The 23526-nt window shown below is 39.1% G+C and overlaps 1 protein-coding gene across 1 annotated transcript in view; it reads right to left on the reverse strand.

Moving 5' to 3' along the window:
- TSPAN14 (tetraspanin 14) overlaps nucleotides 1-23526 on the reverse strand; it is a 33598-nt gene that overhangs the window by 5095 nt on the left and 4977 nt on the right. Inside the window, exons 2-8 of the mRNA XM_084210238.1 lie at nucleotides 14779-14876; nucleotides 8609-8659; nucleotides 3963-4109; nucleotides 2956-3126; nucleotides 2261-2386; nucleotides 994-1038; nucleotides 330-449 (exon numbers count right to left, since the gene is read on the reverse strand). Coding sequence (XP_084066364.1) covers nucleotides 330-449; nucleotides 994-1038; nucleotides 2261-2386; nucleotides 2956-3126; nucleotides 3963-4109; nucleotides 8609-8659; nucleotides 14779-14859 — 741 coding nt within the window. The 5' untranslated portion in view covers nucleotides 14860-14876. The remainder of the gene's footprint in view (nucleotides 1-329; nucleotides 450-993; nucleotides 1039-2260; nucleotides 2387-2955; nucleotides 3127-3962; nucleotides 4110-8608; nucleotides 8660-14778; nucleotides 14877-23526) is intronic.

The raw sequence follows: 23526 nt of genomic DNA on the forward strand, positions 1-23526 counted from the left end.
AATGACATTGAAACACAGGGAATATCTTGTATAATAATCATCTATTACACATGACCATATTAATATTACTATATATATCCCAATTATTACCCACAGTATTATTACTGCACTGTATTTTTATAATAACCTTCAGTGCTTTGTGCAACAGGTGTTTGCACAGTAACTCCCCATGACTATAATTGGTGTTTCTGCCATCCTCTTATTACACCTAAAAAAATCCACATTCAAAATATTTATTTTACCTCTGTCTATAAATACTTTTACCTTCAGCAGGTCTTTATCTGCAAACATGATGTTTTTTCCAAAGAATCATAACGATAACAACTAACCTGGAGCAGTGAGATAGCTATGAAGACACCTGCAACAATGTAGATATTTCGGGGTAACCAAGCTTCAAGCGCATGGATACATCCTTTGACAAAAATCTGATCATCCCATTGACTTTTGCTCTGAAAATAGAAAGGAAGAATAAGAATATTACTTTTCTGCTCAAGTTTACTATAAGATCAACCACATGATGTAGCTAGGCTCATGTTCCGTCACTTTTGCAGTAAAGTTTTTAACCACACTTCAAAAATACATTTCTGAATGAGGGAACGTAAGACATTGATATTTGCATCTTCCTGAAAATCCTGTTTATTAGAAACACGGTAGAATTAGCAGATAATAGACTAGCAGATAACAGATGGTCAAATTAGCAAACAACAGATCAGCAGATTTAGACTATTACAACTGGTAATTGAAGTGCACACTTGAAATCCAAGTCCTATCCCTTTTTGAAACCCACCTTTCACCTCACCTGTTCCCACTTGTTTTCTCTCCCCTCACACAGTAGGTTACTCTAAACAAAGGAAAATGTCTACCTTGCTCTACCTGTAGTATGATGTAGCATAGTTATTAGTTCCTAGAATTTTGAGCTAACACATCTGTCAGCAATCCCACCAGTTTTAGTCTTGTCTATGCAGGCACAGAACATGACAGACAGCACCTTACCTTCTTTCTGATATCATAGCCACACTGTGTATTCACAACTTTTTGCTGCAAAGCAAAAGAGATTTTAAAAAAACAAATCAATTTACTTGTATTCACTTCTGTTCACAGCAAGTTTTTCTATCTTTTATATCCATAAACAGATCAATTGTCAGAGCCAACCATTTTTAAAAGCATTTTTAGTAAAAACAAGCAAAGCCCTAGCAGAACACAAGAAAATTATTGACAAAGCAAAGGTGTGTACTATAGATGATATCAGATGAGATCCTGCACCAGAAATCTCAGCTGCTTCTACCACTTGGCATTCAGCTAGCAACTTTTTAACATGAAAGCTGCACTGCCAACACATGAGGTGAGACATCTGCATTTACAAAATTTATCGTAAGTTTTACTGAAATATTAATAATAGAATCTCACATTAAACAGACTTAAGCATCCTATTGCTACCTTAAATATAGCACCAGCAACAGAAAGACGTGCAGTTGAACAGTACTGCTCCAAACTAAGCTAGAAAATAATTACTGGGGAATCTGAACATGGAATATGTCCCTGACAAAAAAGCTTTCCTTGGCTGATTTCCAATACAATCAGAAGCCTACCAGGTATTAAATATAACTTACCAATGGCTCTCTCAGCACAAGGATTGCTGGATGGATTTTAAGCTGTAAATATTCCCAGTAATACCATAAAGCACTATAAGTTAGCCCCTAGCTCCACATTTTGGCATCTCCTGCAAGGCTCAAAAGTTTCACAGAGTTTAGTAAAATGAGTTAACCAATAAGCACCTAAACCTTGCCAAAGCCAAGGACGGACTGAGAAACTTTAAACGTCATACATGAGTACTTCACTAATTACTGACAAAGCAGCAAATGGAGGTACTCCGGCCTGTCTGGCAAAGGGGTGGTGAAACATTAATTCCAGCTGGGGTAAACACTCTTAGAGCTCTCAGCTCTTTACAAGCCAGAAAAAGGGGAGGGATCCAAGAAAACAACACACTGGGAATAAAAAAAAGCCAGCCACCAGTGCTTCAGATCCAAACCATACTAAAATGGCTTGAACTCCTGGTGACAACACATTTTCGGTTAACAGGTTGCCACATTTGGACTCTAAAAAGAATGCAACAGAAACACCATAAAAAAAAGTTTGTCTGCACAAGAGTGATTTTTGATCATTTAGGAGACCTCAAAGCCCTTCAACACCTTATTCAGGAAGTACTTCCTGTCATAACTTGACAATCTCAGGGCAAAAACAAAGCCAGGAAACAACTTACAGCAGGATCAGGTATACAACAGGAAAAAGGAACTCCACACTTCTCACGACTTTTGCTTTCACTCTTGCAGTCAAAGTAGATGTTGAAGTCCCAGTCTTCTGGACCTTGGGCACCACAGCAATGGTTCTGCAGCAGATAAATACATTCCAGAAGTTTGTTCAGTGGATAAATTATCTCTAAAATATCTCCAAACAGTAAGTGTTTGCTTACAAATCTTCACTATCCCCAAGTCTGTGCAGAATCAATGACAACAGCAGAGTCAAAAAAATTAATAGACATGAAATCAAAGCTCTGTGAAATGAAAGCAATACATCTGGAATACTACTCCTGGAAACAGGTGTTAGCATGTCAAGAAAAATCGTAAAAATTATCACTTCAGATGTAATTGTCATACAACCAGTTCCACTGCAAAATTTTTTTAAGAGAAAGCTTTTTCTTAGGGAGCAAGAGAAAGGGGAGCAAATGAGAAAGGTCAAAGGCAGATGCATGCCTGAGAGCTTCCACAATAGACATCAGAACAAGCCTGGACCTCAGGATAATCTTCTCTCCCTGCTGCTTTAAATACAGAAGGAAGAAAACCAGCACATCTGTAACACAGTATTAGCTACAAATTATTGTAATTCTATAAAAAATGAAATCTTTAAAATCTATATTGTCCTAGAAGGCATCAAAGAAGTGACAGAATATGAACTTACAATTCTCTGTAGTGAATCAATGATGTTCTGGAGGTCAATGTCATCTCGGTAGGATTTAATGTTATTCTCAAAGAATTCTTTTACCCTGTCCCTCACCCAGTCCTGGAACAGGAAAGCCATAACTGCTACTGCCAGCTCCAACAGGAATATAAACACAATTGTTCCACAGAACTGTAAAAAACAAAAGTCCTAAGTTAGAAAATATTAATTCATTTTGAATGCATTCTTATACCACCAGAAACAGACACAGAATTGGGTTCAAATTTTGATTCAGTACAGACACTGAGCATGGTGAGAACACAAGGTAAAGAAACCCCAAGAGGCAGAGTTATCCTTTTGTTTTTGTCACCTGAACTTGACAGTAAAAAGACCATCAGACAAAGTCATTATTCACAGCAGTGAAAACAATAATAAATGAGAATCAGTAAAACACAGAGCTAAAGAGTCTTTTTTACCTCTTGGATTATTGCTAATTTCACAATTTTTTTTTTTTTTAGAATTTTTTGTCCAGCTTAGCTGTTTTCAGATCTAAAGCAAAGAAGAAGCCTCAGTATAAAAAGAACCATTTAAGAAATTTTACATCAGTCACTGAAGTCCCAAAGTTTTGCCAACATTTACAAGAAACATTAAAGTTTTTAAGGGATTTTGTTCCACTATATTATATTCTCCCAGTGATTCCCAACTGACTAAGCATGTTCCATAACAACACAATGTTTGATTCTGATATACCTTATAGTAGTAAACCAAACACTGTACCTTATACATCACTGCAGAGCAGAACAAATTAAAAAAGGCAGGGAAGAACATGTTCCACAAAGAGGAGAAGAGACAAGCTGGAACCACCCTGCTTTCAATGCCATTACTCAGAGGTTTGCAAGGCAGCAAGTTTACCATATACTTTGCCACAAACCAAATTCTCTCATGAATTATCTGGGTTTGCTCCCAGTTCTTCATTATTTGCAGCTTTGACACATATAATAACTCCCTCATGTAATGATGCTACTTACAAACTTCAGCAGGCAGATGTTTTCTCTCAGTGCTCCCACACAACCAGCAAATCCCAAAGTAAACATCACTATTCCCACCACTAAGACAAGCACCACTGGGTCCAGACCGTGAAGACCAGTCACCTTTGTCAGATCAGACAATACACCCTGCAAGAAAAAACCAGAACAGAATGTGACCACTGTAAGCATCTCATTCACTCAGCATTCCTTCTGGATGATTTCCACATGATTCCAAATGAACTGGTTGCAAACCCTTGAACTTGCCAACAGTGACACCAACAAAAAGTCTTGTTGTAAAGTGGTCGTTGACAAGACCAGTTCTCTTCACCCCCGCAGAGGAAGTATTAAAGCTATAGCTAGCAATACTTTTAGTAAGTCAGTTTCTTGGGCTACATCCTCCAACATCTATTTGCCAAACAGAATTCTACAAGATGGTGCCAAAAGCTCAATTCTATCACTGAATGTGCATTTAGTTTCAATGTAAAAGAATTAATGTTTTATATCAACTTGAAATGCATCAATCAGAAGGGCACTCCAATATCATGGTCTAAAAAATATATTAAAAAAACTTCTCCAATCCTGATGTTCAAATGGGAGAAAGGGAAAGCAATTCTAAGACAAAGCGCCTTATGGATGACATTTGAAAGACGGAAATTTTTTTTCTTGTTTTCAAGGGAAGCATATTTTTCCTCTCTTTTTAGTCACAACCCTTCTAGTGCCAAAGAGACATAGTAGCGCTCCTCCAAACTCTTTCAGAAGTATAAAAGTATCATCTAAACACTCCCCTTTCACACCTGATAAATATTATTACACCAAAAGCAGTTACTTGTTCTCTATACTTGCAATTTTGCCTAACAGAAACAATATTTTCTTTTTTAACTATCCAGAAACCATTTATCTTGACAATAATCTTTGCTATGAAGCCTGTATGCTTAGATTGCTAAATCTATGTGAATGCAATGCTAACACAGTGAAAACCTTCCTTTTACTTTCTAGATTAGGTTTTAAAAAGTTATTACACCACCTACCATTAAAACTCCATCAAATACACATAACAGGAGTCTCATGGGATGTGCAAGAACAAGACTGAACATGCAGAAGACAGAAGGGACAAACAACAAACTCCTCATGAGAATGATTTGCAGGGACACCCAGGCAGCTTTGTAGTCTCAGTGTTCATCATACAACACACAGAACATTTCAATAAGAAAATATTTTCATTTTTGAAACAAAGAAATAACAAAAATCAACACGGCACAGTATCCCATAATCACATGTCCACTATTTTTTTTTCTTTATCAAGTATATTCTCAAGGTAACCATGTCTGGTGTAAAAGAAAAATATCAGAGAGACTTGCAATAAGCTGCCCAATTCTTTCAATAAAATGCAAATTACCATCTTTCTACCAGCTACATGTTCTAGAATGAAGTATAAAGGATATACATCCCAAGATAACACCTTGGAAAAATCCCTATCACTTCTTATTCAACTGCTTACTTAACAAAATAAGATCCACAGCATTAAAAGAAAATGTGCCCTTGGAGGAACTCCATCAGCTGAAGACATTGATTAACAGTACTGCAGTGTTCCACAAGACTCCATCTTCTTTCATAGCATGTTCCATAACAGATTCTGTCAGAGCTGTTAATTTGGCAACAGCAAGACAGAGTTGTTTACATCAAAACTGGCTGATGGGATGAAAAGGAAAAAAAATAATTAAACTGTAGCACTCAGAATTGCCTTGCAACAGCTGGTGACTAACAGCTGAAACAGGCTATTACAAAATGGTCCTAGTTTGTTGATAATGTTTTACCAGTCAGACACTTTCATTTTTAAAAACTGTTGCATCTCACAGCTAACAAACTTGGTCTACCTGGTTAATTATGACAGTCCCACCTAATCAAACCTTGGCTCAGACCCCACAATCAAGAAACACCTGTCAGGATCACACCATCCTTGTAGAATCACCATGCTGTGAAACCAAACCCTGTGTGACCAGGGTGCTGAAACATTCATAACCATTGCCAGCCATCTCCTTCCCATACCTAAAACTCAAGCTTTTTGTTTTCAGACAATCTCACTTGCTCAAGCAACATTTTTTGGAAGACAATTTCCTCTGATCAAAGCATGTTACAAACAGAAGGAGGCAGGAACTGGGTTTTATTTAACCTAGGATGTCACTGGTCCACTACACTTCACAATTCACACTTAATGTTTACAACATGCTCTTTTAAAAAGAGGGTTATGGGGATTTTGCCTAAGAAATGATGTTAAGTCAAAAATCCTGAAGGAAGGAAACAATGGAATCAATTCAGAAAACTCTCATCCCACCATACCCATTTTGCTAAAGACACTCCTGCCTGTGCCATCTGCACTGGTACAAACAGGCTGCCCTTGACAACACAGATTTCCTCAGGTGCACAGGAGTGCAGCCTGATACCTGCACTCAGTGTCAGACATTCTGTAACAAAACTCACACTAAGTCTTTCTTTCAGTCACACAGAACAGTGACTTATTTGTCCATGCCCTTGAAGTCCCTCTAATCAAGAGTCTTAATTTGAAAAATGACTGTCCCCTCTCTGTTATTAGCCACAAACTTGCTGGAATGACACAAGGCTGATCAGCCTCTAGCTTCCCAGATCTTTCTTTGTGTCCTCCTTGAAACCACTCTAACAAAAACTGGTTTCCTGATAAGAGCGCTCAGTGTTATTCACCTTGTTTCTACCAACACTTTACAATAATTCACTCTGACTTTTGCAGTACCTGTTATTTGACAGATATCGACTATTAAAATTTTATGCAAGTTAACTTTTACATGACTGTTCAGAATAACCAAAGCCAGTTACAAAATCATAAGAATAGGCCAATTAGATACACCAGTTAGAGAGAATAGATCTTAAGCAAATAACAGGAGTCACAACGGTAACATTTTTCCATGTAGTATTTTCAAAGCTCCTCCCAAACCAGCAGTCTCATTTCAATATATTATCAGCCAAAAGAGAAGCACAGGATTCACAGCCAGAGAAAAAGACTGATGAGGAATTAATCTGTACTCCTAATGCACAAAGAGGAGAGAAAAAAATCAGAGAAATGAAATGGACCTAATGTACTTCATGTTGTGGTAAGAGACAGGATGTTCAGAACTCTTCCACCACCTGTAGTTTATCTTTGGGTTTACCACTGCAGCTCAGTTTCTGCAAAGTTTCTCTCTTACTTCCCATCTATTGTTCACTGAGATGTTTATCTGTAAAATACAGGCACGACTGGCTGAAGAATGACACTACTCTGAAAGACTGAGAACAGCACAGAACAACTGACATAAAAATAACCAACAGATTCCATTAACCATTCAGAAGTTCAAAAGCACAGGAAAGGCTTTGAAGGATTTATTTGCAAGATAGCACAGAGAGCAGAAAGAGCTCAGGCAAAGTTCCAAAAATAAAGACAGAAAGAGTCTGCCTTTGCCTTTTAGTCACTTCAGTGTACCATAAAGCCAATTTGGCAAATGGAAATATTAGTCTCCAGCCACGCAGATCCTATGTGCTTGTATACAAAAGAAGAATGAACATTAGAGAATACAAATTCAAGGCAAGTTTAACATCCTCCTTAAGGGGTTGGAAACAAAACTCTTTTGTAACAACAAAATAGGAGGCAAATGCATTTGTGTGTCAAGGTAGGTTTTCAACTAGCAATGACAGCACTAATCCAGTTATGAGAATATGTGCAAGCACACGGGGAGCAGGGAGCAGGAGAATAAATACCTCATAATTAAAAGCACCGTAAAACTCACTTCCAGAAAGCAGAGGACTCTCAGAACCTCTGTGCATGCAGATAGCTGCTGTATGGAACCACTCCAATTAAGGAAAAGTGAACATAAGATGGGAATTGAAGTCTTACTAGTTCGTGGCACAACCTGCCCTCCACTCCTGCCTGAGATGCAGATCAGTGACTCTAGTAATGGTCACTGTCTCCTAGTGCTTGAATTCATTGACAGCCATTCAGAGGGGGAACCATTCATTTCCATACCTGTATCATTCTGTTCTCTTGTAACAGGAGAACTCTGAGCACATGTGCATGTAACTTCCTTCAGCTGAGGAAGTTTTTTAGCTACAAGAAACCTTTGCTAAAAATAAGAGTTATTCAGCTACATCATGTTCCCAGTTTTGCTCCTCTACATGGAAACAATCACTTAAGCACTCCTTGGGGAATAAAGTGGACAATAGATGGCCAGACTGGGAGCATCATTCTGAAGTATTTAAAATATACACATTTAGATTTAGTGGTGCTTTTTAATATATAAAGACAGCTCATATCCCTCACAAATATTTGTTTATAATAAAAGGAGGTGAGTAGAGAAATACAGATTTTAGAAAACATGCTTTTGAAGACAACTTGTACATAGAGGCTAAATTCTGCCCAGCATCCTGCTCTTACAAGTTCATAAAAAACTTTGAATATCAAGGGTCACAGCTTAACTCCTGATCAGGGAGAAGAAGCAAATTCCAACTAAACTCAGTTTAGATTACTTGAACATGCTCCTGAGCTCAGATGCTACATTAAACTTTTGCTGCTTCCTGAGGAAGTAGTTTTACTGGAGCAGCAGGAGGGAGCCACTGAAATAAGACCAGTAATCTTTTATTCTTACCTTTTCACTCCATGCCCACAGACCAGCTGCAAGGAAAGCCACTCCAGCTAGCTAAAATTAAAAAAAAAATGTATAATTAGATATAATAATCAACCACATTATCAAAAAACTTAGCTAGTAGCACAATTGCTCAAATAAAACAAATACTGCCTGTAATTTGAGACAACAGTAATGGGATCTTACTCCCCATGAGACCATCTCTTACAAAAATTATTTGAAGGGCATTTACTCCACAACATTTATTCATTTTATGAATTACTTTTTTAAAAGTATTTTGATTCTTCATGATTAATCAAGAAGAGATACTTAACAGACAACCCCACAGAGCAGCATGCAAGTGAGTTATCCTTGTCCCAACAACCTGCTATAAAGTGTCTGCCTGCCCACTAATGAAAATGTCAGAATATTTAATGCATTTTGAGGTTATTCCCTATTTAGTCACTTCACAGTTCCAATCTTATGGCTATGACAGTACCATGCTTGCTCCTTGTGATTTCTCAGCGCCAAGGCTCTCTATATTAGCCTCTTCTCTGATTAGATACAGTTTGTCTTCTGAACCCTTATAATGTTTAAGTCCATCTGAATCAAGCTGGATTAATGGTCCATTTGCTTACTTTCCATAAGCACCAAATCTAATTTACAACAAACCCTCCACTAATTCATATGTTTGAATAATAAATACTTCTGAATTACAGTCACTCAAAAGAAGCAAGAGTTCCTTCTTCTAATAGTTTATTCCCTTTCTTCAATGCTCAGGCAACTTGCTTTTAACATCCAATTTCAATAATCAAACTAAAATGACCTCTCAATTTTCCTGTCTATGCAGGAATTATTATATGCCATAATCTGGATTAAGCAACCAAAACCACCACTGACACATGGAGCTACAACTGAACCAAGCAGTACTGCATAAATTGCCAGAAGCAATAGCACAATGACTACTCACCTTGGACTCTGAATCAGCTAAGAACACCTAAAGTAATCATCTGGATCAAAACATAACTTGAAAAATACTATTAAAAACCACATCAATATAAACAGACTATTGACCCAGATTAACCCTAGATCTTAACCCAGTGATCTTCAGATCAAAAAAAGCAGAGAAAATAGTCAGTAATCAAACTTGTATTTCATTAAATTGCACAGCACATGTAATGGATGCATCTTTCATCCTTTTCACTCCAAATGCTCCAGGAATGCTGGGAGACAGATGAAGACAGCTGGTATAATTTGCAGTAATCAAGGTAAATTACAAGACAGCTGGATTTTTGGAAATTTTTCTACAGAAAACAAGGTGGAAAAAAAAATTGGGAAGACATATTCCACTCTGTATACAAATTAAGGGTACTAGAATACTAATATTGTGCTATTGAATCTGTAAATAGGGTGACCTCTTCAGACTGCCTTCCATTATAATTACTTTCTTAATTAAATTTTAACAAATTTTTGATTAAGTAGATTTTTCACTAGCATGCATTACTCTCACCTTTGAACATGAACTTTGCTCTCATGTTTTTATAAAACATTCAGTTTCAAGAAAATATACTACTTTTGCAAATTCATTTCCATAAGCATCTGTGCAAACTAGCTACAAGTAAAATAGAGTTTATCAGAAGAAAAATAAACTTCTTCTCAGTAAAGCAATGTGGATAAATCTAAAACTTAATTCAGCTAAGACAAGCAATTCAAAAATTTCACTAGAAGCAACCAAACCAGATACATTAAAAAAATCTTTTGCAAAAATCCAGTAAAGTATGAGGTACTTGCAGAAGAAACAAAGCCATCAGCCACTACATTGACAGGTGCAATTACCAAAACAACCAATCTGCAACAACGTAAAATAGTAGTGAAATGAAAAATGGAATGAAATACTTTTGCTTCAAAGACTATGCGCAATATACTTTAAAGAATCTCACTGAAAACCATTGTAAAAACACACCATGGTGATCAAACTAGCTCAGCAGTCAGGTGTGATTGAGCATGCCCAGAGTTCTACAGAGAATCAGCCCCAGGAAAATACCCTCTCTAACACACCTGCACAGAGGCATCCAAGTGATGGCTGCAAGGCAGACCAGGGAACTGATCCTGCCTAAACTAAAGGCCAAGTTTTAACCTCCTTCAGCTCACTGAACTAAATGGCTGAGTGAATGGGACAACAGGCAGCTGAGAGGCAAGGACAACCAAATGCATTCACAGGGTGAGAGTAGGCTAGCCAGCTATTTCAAAAAGCACAGCATTTTGAAATTTGCCTTTCACCAGATTTCCCAATTCACTGCTGCGCTGCAGAGTCCTTCAAGCCATTTACTCCATGAAAGGTTACATGAAAACATACACAAAGCAGCTCAATTTTGCCCAGAAACTGAAACACTATTTACCAGCATTTGCTTATTTCCTGCTTTAGAACTGATAAATCCACTTTTTTAATATTTTGCATCAAACTGTAGGCACTGTTCAGACGTACAATACTGATGTCAACTCAGTGACACTGTGCCCAAATGACCACTTTTAAGCATCACCCATTCATCCATTCCCAATCACACTTTGAATTCCTATGATTCCTATGACTGTGCTGCCAGAATCACACTACCAACTGAGGAAACAGGGCTAATTTGGTTCTCAGATGTAGTCAGTTCTTGCAAAACAACTCTGGCACACAAAGTGATTGCGGGTCAGTCTGTGCCTAGGTCTGATCAGCAGCAATAGGAATTGCATGCAGTTTTGTGTATTCTCACAGAGAATACATTTCCCACTCCCTGGACAATCCTATTTTACACTGCAGCTCCACCCATGCTAGAGCAATCAACAGCCCGCAGTCCTTCCTTCCTATCCTTTACTCTTCAGAGACTCTTCCTCTCAAGGCCCGGAAACCACCTGGTGGTGCATTCTCTCCTCTTCCTGGCACATCATTGCTGTTTCAGAAGTTCCTGGAAAACAACATACATTGGAAAAGCCAAAAAATCTTATGCTAACCTGGGTCTTCTCTTATTTTTCAAAGAGACAAATTCAGAATTCTTTTCTAGAACTGAAGAGAATTTTTGACTTTCATCACCGCATGAAGAGCAAAATGCCAAATCTCCTATAGGATGAGTAACAAGTTCTGGTTTTGCCTCCAATAACACTTAGGAGTCGAACCCAACTACAGACCTTGAGAAGGTAATCCCAGATGACAGTAGCTAAAAGCTATTTTTCCCTCCCCTCTCAATTCATGTGAGAGACAGGAAGATCATATGCAACATAAAAGGCTTTGGCAGAGCACACATGCAATCCTTCACTCCACTGAAACAGCTGAGGTGCAATTTTCAATCTACCCCAAAAAACACCCTTTCAGCCAGAGGCAAAGCAGCAAGCACCAGAGCTCTCACAGAAGAGCTTACACAATTGCAGAAGGACTCAGAACAGAAAGGTGCCAAAACCAAGCTCTTCACTTGGCATTGCTGCAGTCTTTAAATTGCACCATGACAAATGAAGTGATTTGACCAAAAAAAAAAAAAAGCTTTCAAACACAAAAAGGTCCACCCTTCTTATCTTGCTCTCTGCAGGGCTATCTTAATGGCTGCAGTACTGCCTTATCACCACTCATTAACAAGAGTGTACTTGGACAAGCTAAGTCTTGTGAGCATGCCTAAAAAGCAAGACAAAGTAATCACACATGAAAAATCATACCTAGGCCTCCATTCCCTTTCTTAGAAGAATAGAGAAGAGGTATTACAAGCCAGCAGTGCACAACTAAAATCCAGAACTTTCTATTCCCAAGTCACTTGCCTGAAAAAAAAGAGACTTTGAAAGAATGAAGATTTACAGATCTAAAGGGGGATTACACTGAGCTTGCCATTATTAGTCATATTTGCCCTCTTTGATTTCAATATTTTGTTTAATCCCAATCTATGTGAACTGCATTTGAAGCATGACACAAATTGCAGTAACCATTCATTGAAAAGTCCAAAAACTGTGGGAATTTCTACATCACCACATGTTTTAAACTTTATACAGTCAATGATATCTTCAGAGCTACAATGGGAAAGTCAACATTTAACTTTAATAGCCATGACAGAAGAACAAATGCAACTATTTAGTTGGTTTATGCATCAACTGTGCATAAAAACAGGAGAGCTCTAACAGCTTATATGGGCAAAAGAACCTCTGACAATCCAGCTAAATCCATCCCTCATCCACCTCTAGAGCAGCCAGGCTCACTAACAAATGCTCACAAACAAATTCCCAGAAGCACCGGTCCTGCAACCCAAAGAAAGTGAATCAAAACTAACATTCCCTCCTCAAAGGCAACTTGTGAGTTATGGTTACATTTCCCCTTCTGGTTTTGTAGTCCTTCAGTTTTTTTAAAGGCACACAGAAAATTCACTCTGTTTCACAAATGGTGAATTTGTAGTCATTCCAGGCAGCAGGATTTCACAGGCTCGTGAATCTTTTTGTCAGCTACGTGATTCATGGATTGCCTATAGGGGTGTCTACCTTCAACATTTACATAGCTTGTTCTACAACAAAAGGTGCCAAAAATCTTATCCAAAGAGCTGTAGCTGCACATCATTTACTAGGTCAGCCTGATAACATCAACAGAAGCATCAGACCCTTTTGTTGAGGAAGCTACCAGAACTTTGAATACCTGTTCAGAAAGCTAATTCCTCCAGCCAACAGATCAGCTGAAACACACAGGTTGTATTATCAATTCTCCTCAATGTTTTGGCATCTCTTTAAAAGCTTTTCTTTAAAGAACAGAAAAATCTTTATATCTTCATAATTCATCTCAAGAGAATACAGTTTTTGAAAAGTGAAAAAAATGTAGTGACTGCAGAGAAGAAAAAAGATACAAAATTTATTCCTGTGAAACAAGCAGAGGCAAATTCTTGATAGTCTTCTTCCCCTTACAGCAAAGACAAAAAATTTCAGTTTAAAAGATTGTCAGAAACAGTCACTCATAGACCCCACTTCATGAGACATTCACTAGAAAAAGTAGAGGCCTAGAAGAATCCTAATATGTTCATGAACAAGAGTGTTGATTTCTCACATATCCCACCACGAACTTCTGAAGAGCATCCCCCTAGTTATGAAGTGATTTCTCTGAAAACCAGAACAGTTTGACAAGCACCACTTCTCACTGTGCCACACTCCACCATGGGTACATGGGAATTGTACAACACAGAAGAAAAGGAACTGCAGAGCTGGTGGCTTGTAAACACAATTTTTGACCTGTTGAAAGCACCCTCAATTGAGACAGAAAATATACCTAATGAACACTTCCACTATGCAATATTGTAGCAAATTAACCCTTAATGGAACAAAAATTTCTGCAAATCTTTTCTGTCCAGGTATCCACAGGAGGATAACTCCCATGTGGTTTAATGCTACAGTATCATGCTGGAGCATTGCACTAGTAAACAAAAGGTGGTGACAATAGCAAGAAGTTCTGTGGCTTTCAGCAACTTCACTGCTAGCACTGGACAAGTCACTTTTTCTGCACTCTTCCAGGACTACTTATGATTTTCATGACTGCAGTTCTAGGACTTCACGTTCAAACTTGTTAACATTTGACCTGAAACCTCCAAAATGAATTATTGAGTTTGTCTGAATTGCTGCCTCACCTTCCCCTCACAGACATCTTAACTCTTTCTGGTGCAACACTATGCTCTAAAAGGCCTTCTTTTCCAAGGCAGGTGCTTCATTAATATCTAAATCCACTAATGTATTGTTGTACCTTCTCATGCTCACAATTCTAAACATTAGAGGCAGGTTAGTCTATAGCTAAGTATTTCAAGACGGTATCAGACAATTCAGCTGCCCGCAGAGCATGACATGCACTGCCAGCTGTTGACACATCCCTGAGGAAGCTCCTTTCTTCTCTTCTGCATAGTGTATTTACAGCTACACCACCCAACAATGATCAAAGATGATCTGAAAGGAAACATTTTAAGAGGATTCTTTTAACAGGGAAGCAACTTAACAAGGATAATATGGATACTGAGTCCTCACACTTTCAGTAATACTTTATTTCTCACAAAGGATAAGCATCTTCAATTACAAAACACCTGGGGCATACTATATATCAGTTTCCTGCTTTCACACAACTATTTCAGCTTGTTCTCTTGACCAGAGTAATGAAGTTACTAAAACTTAGTTATGCCTAAACTATTTCAGCCTCTACATTTTGTACTCACCCAAAAGACAATGTTGTAGCTGAAGAGCAAGTATTTGTACCAACAGCTGACTTCTGCATTAGAATATCGGTAATAGTGCATCTTCTATGGCACAGCCTCTGCACAAAAGAGAAAGAATGATGGGATTAGGTAAAGATTTAATGATAAAGGGTTCTTCCCAGGTCTCTCTTGCTCTGTTGAGAAAGAGAGTAGAGTAATCTGTACCATATGCCATCAAAAGGTATTGTCAAAGTCAGCTCACACTTCCACTGACCCTACAGTTCCTTTCAGTTTCTGTTGCTTTATCTTTAAGCACCCTAATGTTATAACAGGGCAGACACACCCACAAAGGAAACGCACTATACAGTTAGCCTAGGAAGATCAACATCAGCAAGCTGACACTCATCTGCATTCCCACTCTTTCAAAACCATTTTACTTCTGCAAATGGGTGCTTGGACTTATCCACAAACCCTGTGGATTGTACATCCAGCAATCCAGCTAGCAGGATATCCAAAGTGGTTACCTGAAATCCCTCAGTGTCTCTGGATTGCTAAATACAAAGGGTAATTCTACCCAGCTCTTCCATATTTGGGTGTTCCTTTACCAGATCATCTTCTTTAAGAGGTTTTATTCTCAAGATCCAAAGTCCCACCATTTAAAACCCTCCGCTCTGTAGAGTTTGGTTTGCTCCCTTACACACACTAGAGAGGTAAGGTTCAACCACAACTCTTGCTCAAGTATTTCAGACAACTACAGCTGTTCAAAGAGTCATAACTAAACCACCTCTGCAGGAATACCATGCATAAGAAAAACAGAGAACAAGCTGTGAATTCAGAGAAGGAATATGCACTTGCACAGCCCTCACATTCTAGACAGCTGAATGCTGCTTAAAACAGATGAGCAGCATTTCAATCCTCCACTTCCTTGAGGTAAATGTCAGTAGAAGGTTTGCAAAGGCAAGGAAACAAGAATGCAGAATTTTCAAACACCTCCTAACTAAAAAAACATTCTGTGCCACGCTGGTCATTCACAGATAGCGTTCAAAAACCAAGCCTACCCAGTAAAGTCTGAAATCCAGACCATGGAATGGACAAGTGAACTGCACCACATCCACAGCTATGAGAAGGTAAACTAGGTTTTTTAGGGTTGTTTCTTTTTGGAGTTTCTTTTCCTAGAAAGTAATCTGCACCTCACAATAAAAAACACTCCCACTTACAGAAGAAACAGAAGTTGGCATGGAGAATCCCATCCAGCACAGACCAGAGTGTGAATTAATACTTCAGCTTGCTATTTCTAGAGTTCAGATGTTGATTTCCATATAACTTTAACCGAACACTGAAAACAGGTTTTCTTCCTTCACCTTATAACTTCTAATGTGTATGGTCTGTTTATAGCCAAAAACATCTAACTTTAATGAAAGCAAAGGAAATTGTACTTTATGGCAGCATAGGCAGTGACTGGAAAGGACCTTCCTACATGTGGCCAGCTGTACCACATAAAATGAGTTTTTGTAATTTAGTTACTGACCTTTGCAACCCATCCAATGTTACAGACAAAATTTAGGAACCTTTACAACTGTTATGAATCATAGCAAAGAACTCTTGCTTAAGCGCCATCCCCTTGCTTATCTAAGTCCACAACTGAATGAATATAAGACAAGGAACAAAGATTGGTTTTCCCAACTTAATTTCAGTTTCTAGCTCCAAATGGCAATTTTCATGTCAACAATCATTATGCATGCACTTGTCCAAGTCAGTCAGTCTGATGTGCCTGGGCAAGAGAGGAAAGAGAGGGTACAAGAACAGAATCTCACTAATCTCAGCAGGGTGCAAGGCTCATTTGCATGACTGAAATCCCATTTTACAGCAATACACTGGCTGGCCATGCAAATACATTCTCCAGATGCAGACACACTGAGGCCTCCATCATTGTTGTGCCCCCTCCCTCTGAAAATCAGGAACCTGGTAAAAGACAGGAGCAGCAACTGCAAAATGCACATAAGGAGCACTGCTTTTGGCGCTGCTACATCTACGGAAGAGAAGGCAGCAGGTTGCATTTAGCTAGCGCATCACTAAATTTCACAAAAATTACAAAGAGGCTTAAAATATAACCCGAGGCAAAAAGGCAAGCACATCACTTCACAACCTAAAGTACAAACATCATCTGAAGACTTTTTGTTAGGTTGCCCTCCCTAGCATTGGACTTACATTTAACTGTTCAGCCGCAGCTTCACTGAAACTATTCACAGGAATAAGAGGATTAAAAGTATCCTTATTGACAAGCATTATTCCCCACCTACCTCACTGTTTCAAGCACCAGCTTGCAAGACATTTCTCCATGCTTCAAACAACTGCTAATATGCCTCAGTCAATACAAATCACAGTATTTTGGCAGAATGAAAAAGTAAAATACTTTCTCAACATACACATTTCTAAATGCTCAGAAATGATGGGGGGTGTATTACCACTACCAGCAAGAAGCTGTCCTGTAACAGCACACAGCTCCCCAGACACATCTTAGCTTCCAAAGCACCTGCCTCTCTTAAGAGCTGATTGGGCTTGCTCTGTGCTGACCTTCCTCAGAATTCTTCCGGTGGTTCTTGACAGACCACTGAACACAGCATGGCTAGTATGGGAGTAGCATAATAAATCTGAAGTGCAGGTATGTGATTTTTTTCTCCACTAACACTACAAACAAATAAAGCAGTCCACGCAAGACTACAGAGCCACCCTCCCCATGTTTATACTAAAAGCAATCATGTTTCCTAACACAGAAGGCATCTGTAACCAGTCCAGAAATCTGCTTGTCAGTAATTCACTTTGTTCACAGCACAGGCTGCATAGCTATGGTTAGGCAATACTAAAAACACTTGGAAGATTAAAGCAGTATGTGGGCAGCACAGACTAATAACGTTCTCTACTGTGTTTCAGACAAAGCAAGTCACATTGTGTCAGCTGACAGTTATCACCCACTCACAGCAACAGGAATTTCTAAAAATCAAATACAGAGCCCTGCTGCTTTGGTAGAATAAAATTTTGTCTTGGTGTTTACAGCTTTAGTGAGAGGGGGAAAAATGTAGTCATTCATCAAGAGGACACTGCCATTTCCAAAGCTTTTCGACACCCACAATTCCACTCTTAGCTTCAAAATGCTGCAGCAGTGATACTCCTAATGTATATTCCTAACTCTCATAAAACACATAATGTGATCTGTTAACTAATCTACTGTAGATATGCAGAGAAATCCTCATGGATAAGACATTAAGTCTAGAACAACTGCAACAAAGTAATTTTCTACATTTACATCCAAAAATTATTTTACAAGGCAAACCTAAGTCACACTAAAATTCCAAGTTCAGCCAATACTGCCACTTTATAGAGTCCTGATCCCCCTTCCCTGCCCCTCCTAAAATTCACAACCATTAATCAGCCTATTCAGTGGAGCAAAAAGCCACACAGCAAACCAGAAGCAAATCTTCAGATCAATCCTGTAATCTTGTACCACACACCAAGTAAACAGGTTTAAGCCTTCAATCCACCTTGCCAGAGCATGTACAAATGCCAGTGTGGGGGCAGTCAGGAGGTGGCAGGAGAACGAGGATGGGAAAGCAAAAGCTTTCCCAGGATTGTGCCCATGGAAACACAGCATCCCTCCAGTGCCAGCCTATATCAGCAGCACACCTGAATCCAACACACTGAAAGATGAGGGGAACAAGGGCCCGACTGAAGCAAGAGGAAAAAACAAAAAAGTCATTTGCCAAGCTGTTGGTTTTCCCACCACTGTTCATCAATACAAAGCATCTATACGAAGCTGGTGAAGCAAATGGATGTAGAATAATTTGCTGAGGAGCAAGAATTTTTAAAAACAGCAAGAGATGTACTTTAGTCTATGATTTGTTTTGATATGACTCAATTCCATTCCATCAAGACCAAATATATATCAAAAAGCATCATTTCATTCAAGATATAGTGCCATTAAAAACAACTGCCATTCTCTGAAAGTGCTCAATCATTAGGGGTTTTTGTGAAGGTAAAAGGCAGCCTAATCCCTGACCAGGAAAAATTCAGAGATATTCTAAGGACCTTCTAAAAATGGAACAACTAAGAGGCACCTATAGATTGCTCTTTCCACATCCTGGAGAGAAGCTAACCCATAAATGGGTCCTAATGTTCAGAACAGTATTTGGGTGCCAGCCATCGAATGTTCATGTGAAGGGAATGAGCTGGTACAGCCAAAAAGCAAGATAAACTGACAGGATGTGATGCTCTTACAGGTTAATCTGCTCCTGGAAACAGACAGTCCTGCTGATGACTCAGGAACTCCAAGCAAGCATGCGTCACTTCACAATTTTGTCTCCAAGAAACTCAGACTAGGACTTCAAAAAGAACAGACAAGTTTCTCTTAAGGAACACAAGTATAGTTCATTTAGTTCTGCTGCAGTGCAGATCAGCAGAGAAATATTTGCTCATTCTCAGAAGAAACCTGAGGATTAATCAACAAAAGGGTATTTTTTTAACCTGAAAGACTTATGATGAAAGACAAATATCACTAATAGGTTATCCCTGTTTCACCAGAAAAATAATGGAAGTAACAAATCTCAGAACTCAGTGGAAAACATGGCCAAAGCCAGACAGAATCCTAAAGACATCATCTTTTGGGACCCTTATTTTGTACTGTGCTGAAGACTCAAAGAATATTTAAAGCAAAAGTTACTCCACTGTAAGCACTAAAAACCAATCCCTCAGAGAAGAACAAATCCCCAACCTATTGGGAAGGGTTTCAGGTTTCAGTGACCAGGGTTTAGTCTATTACTGCATCACAAACTACAACTTAGGAAAACTCGTCAGAAACACACACCAGTGTTTCTAAACCCCAAACAAGATAGCAGTAATTCAAAAGAGCTCCACTCACACTCCTTATGCTGCACTCTTGGCCAAACCACAACTTCTATGTGGATGAGCTGCGTCCAAAACACCATGTAAGTGCTCAGAACTCAGCGTAACAATCACAAAGTGGACACTGCACATTTTTGGGAATAAGCTACATGGTCATCAAGAACCTCCTCTGAACTCCCCACCTAACATCACCAATCCTTTGGCATAAATGCTCTACACTGCACAACTGTAATTCAAGGAGTTATTCAAGCTATGATTCATGGAATACTTTCAGCTCTATTTCATTTCTTAAACTAGCAGAACTACACTAAAGACTTGCAAAAAGCAAGCAGAATCAGTTCTGCTCCCACAGCAATTCAAAAGCTGTAACAGAGGACAACAGCAGTTCCATCAATTTCACTTTTCACTGTTCTTCGTAGAGAAGCTACAAAAGATACAGTTGGCTAGCCTTGGTTCCCTGTGAAGAAGTATTTATTCCTACTCAGCAAAAAAAAAAAAAAACAAAAACAAAAAACCTACTACTGATATTTAAAAAGAAATCAGCAAAACAGAAGAGGTAACAAAAAGTCCATATTTTCATTTATACAAACCAGTCAGAACACCAGTCAATGACACTGTACAATGGAAGTCCTACCAATGTAAATTCTAACTACAAATATTTTTAGTTATTGACACTGAGGAGAGACACAATTATCCAGAGAATTTCAGTACATTTATGCTAGTTCTGCCCCACTAACTTCAGGTTCATTGAAGAAGTAACTGAACAGCTGAGGTAGTTTCTGCTTCAACATACAGAGGTATCAACTGTAAGGCAAGGATCTCTTACCTAGTTCAAGGAAAATCTGCTCAAAGTAGCAGACTGCAAACAAAGCATCTACTCCACATTCAGACTTAAAGCAAGAGAGAGCACAGGAAACAGAAAAGGAAATGTTACATGCAAACTTCATCTAAAACCCAGCAATTTTCCAAACATAAGGCGAATGCAGAAGAAGAGAGACAGATCCTTTTGTAAGATACCCATCTCTTCACTAATATTTAAGAAATGCAGAGAAGAGCAGGAGTACAGGATGTAGGGCCTTCACTGACCTTATCCTCAAAAGCACTATTGGTTAAAGCTCTGGAGTTAAATCTCAGTTGAGATTACACCAAGGTAATCCCATAGATATTATCCCATAGATACTATCACTACAGTTCAACAGATGACTCATTAACATCTTAGAAAAGTTTAGAAAAATATTTTGTGTCCGTGAAAACTTTCTTTAATAAAGCTATTGACCAGTTTCATCTGAATAGGACCATGCCTGTGCTGCAATTTATTCACTATACACAACAAGCCACAAGTCATGCTTTCCTTTTACTTCACAGCAAGTTCAAGCATTGGGAAACACATAGAAGCCAGTTAGTCATTCCGAGCAGGAATTTATCCACCCCAGGCTGCAAAACCTGTCAGGACAAGTAACCAGAATAATCTTAGCTGACCCAAACTTCTCAGCTGCTTTCTACTGCCTCTCATGAGAGCAGATACACACCAACTCTCTGTAACATCAACAGTTGCAAGGCAAAACTCAAACTCTTAATTTAAAAGAAACATGTAATTTGATTTTTTTTCCTCCTTCTAACAGAAGGTTTTGGAAGCCTTACAAAGCAAATATCTTATCTGAGGAGCCAGAACTTCCAGTTTGGGGAATATTTTTACTTCTATGTAGTAATCCAAGAACAACAGAACCTATTTCATACGCTTTGTCCGCTCCCTCCCATACCTCCACATAGACCAAAAGGTTTCAAGAACAGAAGGGGTCCCTCCATTTGCTATACCATTTCATATCATAAGAGACATGAAGCCACCACCTTTCTTTGCTGACAAATACACTCTTTCTTCAGAGAACATCTTAAACTTTTATACAGATTGTAACTTTTCGCCACTTCCAGGAATGCCACTTGTTCAGTATCCAGTTTTATTTCAGTCTGAAAGAATATATCTTTATTTTCTCTTTTCATAAGAAAAAAAACCCAAGAGACTGATTATAGCAATATACAACAAAGAAGTGATGAGCATACAATTTGCTTTGGGTTTTGTGGTTTGTTTCCTTAAAAATGTTCCTTGCTTCAGATATAATGTGCAGTCTGTCTACATTCACACCATATTTCTTAACCTTCACACTGACTATTCCTATATACAAATTTATATATATAAACATCTCTCTTACATATAATAAAACAGTTTAACAGTTTAAACCAGATCAAGGTATTTCTTAGTTAAAAAAAATTTAAAATTCCAGGGTTGAAATCTAATCTCCAGAAATGAGCATGCTAAGTAATGACTGCAATATCTGGACATCACTAGCTACATTAACCACTCATTCTGCTTAAACAATGCTGACTCCATGTCACGGAAACAAGAAGTGGAGTTCAATCCACAAAACCTCTTTTTTTCCTCCCCTCCCACCTCAATTACCAGGGCCTATGCTTTCAACACCAGAGCAACACTCATTTCAAATGAGGCACCAGGGAATGCTGCTTTTTAGGGAAAGGCATGGGGGGTTTGGGGACAATGCCCCCAAAGCTTTCTTTTGCTGCCCTCCACCTCCAGCAGCTGCATTCATAACAACCAGGACAGCCTCATTTTACTTGCCAAGGACAACAATCACCAGCTTCCAAGCCACAAGAGAAAATGGCTCCTTGTGGCCACGTAGGCAGCTCAACCACTGTGAAATTCATCTCTTTACCTCCTTTCTGGTAAAGAAACACACTCGTGAAACTTGCAAGACGCAACTAGAAGATAAACCTCTAAGGCGGCACTGGAAAATCTTCAAGAGGTGACTAAACAGCCTTCACCAATGTCTCACAATCGTAGCCACTTCAGGAGAGTCAATGTCTCAGCCCAAATACACAGCAACAATTAATGCCCCAGGAGCCATAGCAAGTAGGTTTGCAGAGCACCCTGCACATGCTACCACACCACAGGGAAAAGATTAAAAAGACAAAAACCAATGCTGCTTTGGGACAAGCCCATGCTTGAACAGCTCCAGCCCTTCCCCCCAAAGCCAGTGCTCTGGCAGGCCGTGAGAAAGCCTCTACCGTCTCGCCCAAAGTCTCTGCATCCGCCCCTGGGGAAGGAGGAAAAACAGGCTTTCCACCTCTCAAGATGATGCCAAGAACAACACGGTGCCATTTAGAGATCAGGGCAACAGAGGCTGTGAAGGGACACAGTCAGTGCTCATTCCAACACAGACCTCAGTCTGCAACAGCTAATTTCAAACACCAGCAGAATTAGAAGGTGCAGAGCTTACACACAAACACTTCCTAACCTGTGCCTTCAGTCAAACGAGAAACACAGCTCCTGATGGAAAAAAACATGACAACACAGGAAACTACCACCTGAACGGGCTGTCAGTACAGCGTGACTGGCCACCCAAGCAGCACAGCTCAGATAAAACACCACCACAGAGTTGAACTACACCTTGCCTTCTCACTTGCCCCAGCTGGGCAGGCTATTTCAGTTCAACCCTCCCCTGTTTTGCAGGAGCAGACCACTGCTATGACCACTTAGTCAAAATATCCTTTGCAAGCTCAGCATGATGGACACGTGGCAAAGAAAGCTGCCTTGCTGTCTTCCAAGAGCCATCTCACCATCTGCTTTCCAAGAGTCATCTCACTAATTGCCTACCATTAGTTTCAAGTCAGGCAAGTTTTTTGATGAACCTTCCAGCTCCACAGGCTCACCACACAGCCAACCTGAAGTAACTTAGTACTCAGGGCAGGGTGGAAAGCTTTGCTGTTGTTACCCTTTATTAGATACAGCTCCACCACTGCAGGCATATTTCACCCCCATGAAGTCCTTCCCTAAGCACCATCTAATAACAAACTGTTAAG

The sequence above is a fragment of the Fringilla coelebs genome, assembly GCF_963513975.1.
Source record: "Fringilla coelebs genome assembly, chromosome: 8".
Lineage (NCBI taxonomy): Eukaryota > Metazoa > Chordata > Aves > Passeriformes > Fringillidae > Fringilla > Fringilla coelebs.